Source organism: Phyllostomus discolor, chromosome 12, assembly GCF_004126475.2.
Source record: "Phyllostomus discolor isolate MPI-MPIP mPhyDis1 chromosome 12, mPhyDis1.pri.v3, whole genome shotgun sequence".
In the NCBI taxonomy this organism is placed as follows: domain Eukaryota; kingdom Metazoa; phylum Chordata; class Mammalia; order Chiroptera; family Phyllostomidae; genus Phyllostomus; species Phyllostomus discolor.
The window spans coordinates 75,532,175-75,539,907 of NC_040914.2; the positions used below are offsets into that span (position 1 = coordinate 75,532,175).

Genomic DNA, 7,733 nt, shown 5'->3' on the forward strand with positions numbered 1-7,733 from the left:
GTTCCCAGGGCAGACGTGTTTCTCAGCTCTGAGGGTCCTGACCCCTGTGATGGGCTGACAGTCAGGGCACTGCCTCGCCCAGAGAGGGAGAGAGGAGAGCCCCCCCCCCCCCCCCGCCACCCAGTGCCGGTACTACCACTGCTGTCTTTACAGTGTCAGTTTCGACATTAAAATTAAGGTGTCTGAGAATGAAACCGGGTTTGGGTCAAATTAATTTATGATCCATTGTTGGTACTCACTTCTTGGGACGAAGTTAATGATGGATGATATTAGATTAACTTACGCCTCGCATAGACGTCTCAACAAGAGATGCCCATGATCTCCAGCTTCCGCAAGTTCTCACAAACGCCGTACTCTGTAAGAAGAGACATTTGCTAGACATCACAGTGAACGGATCACAAGCAACAGAAATACACAGACTGATAGAAGGGGGAGGAGGATTATGTTTCTCTACCTGGCTTATTTCACTTAACATAATCATCTCAAGTCCCACCTGTATCGTCACAAATGGCAGGATTTCCTTCATTCTTGCTGGGTCCCCAGTTGGGGGCGTGCCAGGGGCCACTAAAGGACATATCTCTCACACACTGTTGTTTAAAGGGCGGGGGGCGGGGAGGAAGGAAGGAAGGGAGGGAGGGAGGGAGGGAGGGAGGGAGGGAGGAAGGAAGGAAAAGTTTAATTGCCCAGGTGAATAGCAGGGGTAAGAGACTATCAGGCGATCCAGGAAAATCGTCCCCCGATCCTGCAGGACACTGAGATGGTTAGTCGCTTTCTGCACCTGCACTCCCCACCTTCACAGAGAACATCCTGTTCCGTCCTGAATCACAGATCTTGCCACTTAGTCTTTCTGTGTGTCTGACGCTTCATTCATAGGATCCCTGAGTGGTAGTGAAATTTCTGGCCCACGAGCGATACACAGGCTGAAAGCTGTGGTATGTGCACTAGAATTTCTTAATTGGATTTGGGGGGCTGGCTGTGGGAGATCTGTAGACTCCCAGAAATCGTAGACACCCTCTGCAGGATGCGAGTGCACGCACAGCTTTCTAGGACTTCAGGTTCTCGCAGTGTCCGCAGCCGAGGACCGGCCTACAACCCAGGCGTGTGCTGACCAGGGCATCAAACCTGCGAACTTTCACTGTGAGGGTCGACGCTCAACCAACTGATCCTCTCCGGGGTCAGGGCACCAAACTCCAGTGTTTTAAAGTAACTTGTTACACTGATGAGTCCATGTACCCAGGAAATTGTTTATACATTTATCCCACTCTTGCAAGGCCTTAGCATTTCTGTTTTCCCTAAATGCCCTTGTCACCTCCCTCTCTCGCCAGGTGACACTCTGAACTAGGAGTGGCAAAGAGCACGTCCCAGCGTACCTCACGTTCAGAATATGGAGAGAACAGAGTGTCTGCTGGGAAAGAGGTAAAGAGTGATGCTGACACTTGAGGACGGTTCTGGAGGCCGGTCCGAGGTTGTTGGGTCAGTAGCAGGAGACATTGTTTTCCCCCGATCCCCAGGAGAAGCGCACACATGGCAGTTAACATGTATGTATGGCAGTTACTTATATGGCAGTTACTTATATGGCAGTTACACATATGTGTTTGAATCTTTCAAACTGGTTGCCAGGCTGGAATGACCGATGACCTCAGAGGCTTCCGACCTTCCTGATTGGAAGGCTCAAACTCCGTGGCGCTCGGCAGCGAGGGAGGACAACAGCCTCTCCTCTCCAGCCCTGTGAGCGCCCAGATTTCCTGAAAGAGAAGAGTTTGAGAGAAATCATGGCCAGCCATGAACAGAGTCTCCAGCCTGACAACCTGAGCCCCCAGCCGAGCACCTCAAGGTATCCCCTGGAGGTGAGAGTAATTCAGGTCAACCCAAGACCACCATCAGGTGAGGAAACAGGGGGCAGAGGGATTTGACAGGGGTGCCTGTTAAGGAGGGAGGTGTGAGGAGGATGAGGAGGGTGTGTGTGAAAGAAAGGGGAGGTTCAGAAAGCCAGGGATTGGAGGAGACCACAGGAGCTGGGGACAAGGAGATCCCGCCACAGGAAAGCCTGGGAGGCAAGGAAAGAGGGTTAGGGGATGAGAGTCCAAGGTGAGAGGAGGGAAGGGTGGCACCACGAGGGCTCCTTTCATTCCCCTTCCATGGGACAAATGGCCTGTAACAAGGAGGAGTTTTCAGGACGGAGAGGTAGAACAATGGCAAGGTGGATGTGGAGGGGGACGGACATCAGCAAAGGGGAACGGTGAAGAGACGGCTGGGGAGGAGGCCCCTAGCCCAGGAGACTGGAGAGAGTGGAGGGGTTTGTTTGAGGAGGGGATGGGTGGGGTGGGGTGGGCGTGGTGGAGTGGGTGGGTGGGGTGGAGTGGGCGTGGTGGAGTGGATCAGTGGGGTGGAGAGGGTGTGGTGGAGTGGATGAGTGGGGTGGAGAGGGTGTGGTGGAGTGGATGAGTAGGGTGGAGAGGGTGTGGTGGAGTGGGTGGGTGGGGTGCAGTAACTGAATTCCAAAGGCAAAAAAGCCTTATCTCGTACCCCTGGGTTCTTTACTCAGCCCCCCGCGTGGATTCCAGCCCCCCGCCCCCCAGTACAGGTGGCTGTAAGCGGAAGAGGAAGAGGAAGAGGTCCACCGAGGAGACAGCAGGGGAGGAGTCAGAGGCGGAGACCGCCCCCAGGCCTGACAACACCTGGGTCGTAGAGACGCTGTGCGGCCTGAGGATGAGGCTGAAGAAGCAGCGCACGTCCACGGTGCTGCCGGAACACCACGAGGCCTTCGCCAGGCTGCTCAGTAAGAAGACACCCTGGAGCGCAGCCTCCAATCCTTAAAAAAAAAAAAAAAAAAAGCACTTTAGTATACCTGTACTTTCCCAACAGAAAAGAACCCCCTGCTAGTGGGTGCACTCTCTGTCCTGGGAGGACCCCCAATGGGTCACCCATCGGGGACACTTAGAAGTGATGCAGGGTTAGGCTGGACTCGAAAAGGCTTGCACGTGGGGTTACGAGGCCTGGTTTCAACTGTATGTCAGACTCCTTAGCTCTGACCGGCCTTTTGACTCCAAACACCTGCACCCGTGCAAGGGGGCGTCATGAGGCCGCCGCCGCACCCTGATGTGCTGCCATAGAGAAAACGACCGACTGCTAGGGCAGCGCCAGGGGCACGCTCATGCGTGATGAGGGGGCAGCACTGATTATTTAAGATCCGAGTGATGCAGATATGCTGCTGCCACCCTACCTGTCACCTGGTCCCCCCACCCTGGAGGGGGGGTGTCACCACTGCTTCCTTGCCCAGGAAACAGTCTCCCCTGTCCCTCTTCCTATCAGCCTCAGCCTTGGCCACAACTGAGCCTTCCCCAATAGGCACACGGTTCTCCTCTTTGCCCCGCAATGTGCCCCCGGCAACCCTGTTCCTGTGGCTAAGCTAACACCTGCCCTCTCTTCACAGAGGACCCTGTCGTGAAAGGGTTCCTGGAGTGGGACAGAAGCCTGAGGCTCACAGACAAGGTAAGAGGTATTCCTGCTCTACCTTCGATTCTGGGGCATTGGGGGGGCTTCCTGAGCCCACAGTTCCCAGTCCAACCGGATGCCTCGTCACCACTTCCCTTCGGGGACCCAGGCGTTTCTTGCACTGTGGATGGCAGCCCTGCCTCTGTCCTGGCTTCTCTGGGATCTGAGCCCAAGCCTCTCCCTGTGGTTGTTGGCACATCAAGCCCCCTGTTCTCTCAGCTCTTGGGGACTCCCCCTTGCCCCAGCTTATCAGAGACCCCGGTGATGCCAGCTGTCCTACACTCAGGCCCTGAAACCCTCAGCCCTTGTTGTCCCGGGAGCACCACCCATTCTCTTGTCCCACTGTTCTTCCCCTTTCACCACGTGAGTCCTCTGGCATGTTCTTCCCCTCTTTCCACCAGTACCTGCTGGCCATGGTCATCGCTTACTTCAGCCGCGCGGGCCTCTTCTCCTGGCAGTACCAGAGGATTCACTTCTTCCTGGCCCTGTGAGTACCGTGCTGAAGCCCATCGGCCAGCGTTCATCCTCTGGGGAGTGCAGGGAGAGAGCGGGCCTCCGACCTGTCTTCTGCTCTTCCAACCATTTCTGCTGTGTACTCTGTGTGTGCCCATGATAGGGCTGTCGTGGAGCGTTTGCTATACTGTTCTTTGTCAAAGCCAACAACCCTAGTGCCAGTTGAAAAATGGAACAAAGAAAAAGAACACATAAAAACCTCATAAAGAACTGACTCCTGCCCTGGCTGGCGTAGCTCAGTGGATTGAGCGCGGGCTGCGAACCAAAGTGTCGCAGGTTCGATTCCCAGTCAGGGCATATGCCTGGGTTGCAGGCCATGACCCCCAGCAACCGCACATTGATGTCTCTCTCTCTCTTTCTCTCTCCCTTCCCTCTCTAAAAATAAATAAATAAAACCTTAAAAAAAAAAAAAAAGAACTGACTCCACTCTTCCCCTGAATGAACAGGCTCAAGACTGACCACTTCTAATTCTTCTCTCCCCTGCCCCCACCTCATAACACTCCCAAACGTGGTGGTGTTTCTCCTCGATCAAGGCCCTCTTTAAATAACACAGATCTGTTGTGAAAAGCTCCCCGGGGCCCTGGGCAGCTTGCTTAGCTGTTTGGAGAGCCGTTCAGTACACCAAAATGTTGCGGGTTCGCTCCTGGTCAGGGCACCCACAGGAGGCAATCGATCCATGTTTCTCTCTCACATCAATGTTTCTCTCTCTCTCTCTCTCTCTCTCTAAAATCAATAAACATGTCCTCAGGTGAGCAGAAAACACCACGCCCCCTAGGGATGTTTCTTACAAGTCTCTCTGAACATACTTCTAAAACACGGGTCTAACGTCTTCGCCACCCTGCTCACAACAGTGTCGTTGGCTGACTTTGCTCTAAACCAAGGCCAGAGTTCCCAGTTTGACACCAGCTCTCTCCGCGACCTCCGTCACACTCGCTCCCCACCCGGACACGGCAATCTTCCCTGATTTTATATTGTTTTAGGTCCTGGTATTTTTTACACATATGTAAATAAAAGAAATTATTTCTTCTGAAAACTAACTCAAACACCAGAATCTTCAGACCCCCTGACTTCTGTAGCCAAGTAACACTTCCATTAAAATTCTATCACAATGTGGTATTTTGGATTACAGTTTTTTCTCATCTCCATTTCTCCTTCTTTAATCCCATCAGACTAGACCAGTGTCGAAGGCAGTCTTGTCAAAACGTCAATGGATCCCTAAAACACTCAGGACAGTTCATGTTGCAAAATTTAAGTTATATTGAGTCTCTGAGGTCATCAGTTTTGCACTTGACTATAAGACAGAGCATTCCGTCATTCATTCTATGAAACCTTGTCACGGGCATTTCAAGTGCCCAGAAACATGAGGTTCTGGTATGGGAGGTGCCCTTCAGGTCCCAGCTCTGCAGGGACTTCCTGATGGCAGGGTGGCGCTCTGTGACACTGGATGGGGCTCCTGTGGATCCTGTGTGAAGCTGATCCAGTCTGTGTCCTTTCTGGGAAGTGGAACTCAGGTAGGGGTCCTTCCTGTCCAGCTCCCGACTAACACCTTGATGGCTTTCCTCAGCTACCTGGCTCTGGACATGGAAGAGAATTACCACGCCCCTAAAGAGGCCATCTTTTCCTTCCTCTATGGGGACAGCAACTGCGCCCGGCGTCCCTTGTTCCACAAACTGCGGTTTCAGTTCTTCCGCTCCATGGGCTACAGGGCGTGGGTCACCAAGGAAGAGTGCGAAGAGGTGAGTGGGCTGTGGGGCTCTGGCAGAGGGGGGCGGGCAGCCTGGGAGAGAAGGGATTGTGGGGGATCGAAGTCCACGTGGGGGGATGAGAGAGATTTTGAGGCTCAGCAAGGGGAGCAATGGGGTCTGCCCAGAGAGTCCTCGTCTCCTCAGGGGCTGTTTGTCTCTCCAGATTCACGCCTTTGATCCTGACCTGTGGGTGTGGAAGCGGGACCGCAGTCTCCTTCCTGAAATCAAGGAGCCTGAGGTAGGTGTGCAGGAAGGCAGGGCTGTGTCTGCATGGGTCCAGAGGGAATGACTGGTTGTCCCTTCAGGAAATCCCTGCACCGGTGAGCTGCACCGTCGCTCACCCACCCCAGCCCTCCCCATCACTCTCCACACGCTGTGAAGTACACCCGCCAGGCACTTGGCCAGGCACCGACTCGGCTCCCAGCCGCCAGCTGACAAACCACACCCAGGCTCCTCCTCGGGATGTGTCGGTGCTGGGCCTCGAGATTCAGCTGGAATCATTTCACCGAAGCAACTGGGTCCAAATGACACCTTGTTAGAATGCTGAGTCTCATGAAAAGTGAACGTTTCCAAATTTTTCCCTATATTGTGTTTTGACTTCTTATTGTTAATTCAACGGCCTGTCATCCCTTGGGGATACCAACCATAGTGACTTAACTACAACAAAGTAATCATGCAATGTGGGATATGAGATGGAACCGTCTCTACATCCAACAATAAAAGACAATTCACCACTAGCTCTATTCTCATCCAAATTTACTCTCAAATTGCTGGTGGCCACATCACAGGTGTGCTCTAAATTTCCCTTGGCTCGCAATCTCCCCTTTTGCACAAATACAGGTTTTCCCCTCAGGTTTAGGGTCCAGGAAGTTCGTCAGAATTAGCAAAGGTTGAGAAAGACTAGCTCTGGCATGGCCCATAAGACCCACATGTTAAGAGTTATAGCTCTGGGCAGAGCATTAAGCAAAGGTTTGCTTTCAACCTTGCGAACTAGCTATCTCAGACCATTCTCGCTGCTATAACAAAAGACCAGAGATTGGTGGCTTACACAGAACAGACCTTGACTTCTGCTAGGTCTGGAGGCTGGTAGTCTGAGATCAGGTCGAGTTCTGGTGAGGACCCTCTTCTGTGCTACACACGGCCAACTCCCCACAGGGCGCTCACTCAGTGTGAGGGCAGGGGCATGGCTCTGGGGTCTTCTATAGGGGTAACAATCTTACCCATAAGGGCTCCACCCGTGACCTAATCACCTCCTGAAAGGCCCACTTCTTCTTCTTTTTGTAAACCCTGTCCTGAGGATATGTTTATTGATTTTAGAGAGAGAGAAGGGAAGAGAGAGGGAGAGACATCAATGTGGGAAGGGATCCAACCCAAAACCTAGGTACATGCCCTGACCGGGGATCAAACCCACAGCCTTTCAGTGTATGGGTCGATGCTCCAACCAGCTGAGCCACCATCACCCTAGGGGTTATGAATTTGGGGGGACACAAGCACTGTGACTGTGGCACTAGCCAAGTTTAGGCCAGGTGTTATGGGTCAACACTAGAATCCAGGGTTAGTGTTAGGGAGCAGGCCCCTGGTCCCATGGTTTGTGATGCTGACATGTCAGGGATGTTTCTACTGAGGTTACAAGTTCAGATTTTCATTCAGACAATTGGACCGAGGTGTGAGTAAGGCGAAGCAGGACTCTCCCTCTGTGGGCTGCTCCCTGAACAGAATCACTTCCTAGGAAGCAGGTCACTGGGTATATGAAGCAATTTTTGGACTCAGGGTCATCAAACTTCAACAATCGTACTTGAAAAACAAAAGTGTGAGACAGATTGAGAATAGAGGATTAGGGAGACAATTGGATTTATAAATTAGTCTAAACTCTGCTTGGAATTGACTGGAAATTTAGATCATCTTTCTGTCTGGAGAGTTGCCTTTTTGAAGAGTGACATCCTGTCTCTCTCTCTTTCTTCTAGGTCGCTGCACCCAAGG

The 7,733-nt window shown here is 52.6% G+C and overlaps 1 protein-coding gene across 1 annotated transcript; it reads left to right on the forward strand.

Annotated features, from left to right (window-relative positions):
* Window positions 1-1,772: 1,772 nt before the first annotated feature.
* On the forward strand, window positions 1,773-6,051 carry LOC114488404 (speedy protein E4-like). The gene is made up of 6 exons (XM_028502107.2): window positions 1,773-1,884; window positions 2,546-2,779; window positions 3,434-3,492; window positions 3,897-3,982; window positions 5,573-5,744; window positions 5,917-6,051. Exons 1-6 carry the CDS (start codon window positions 1,773-1,775, stop codon window positions 6,040-6,042), a joined length of 789 nt encoding a protein of 262 aa, XP_028357908.2. The 3' UTR covers window positions 6,043-6,051.
* The last annotated feature ends 1,682 nt before the right edge of the window (window positions 6,052-7,733 follow it).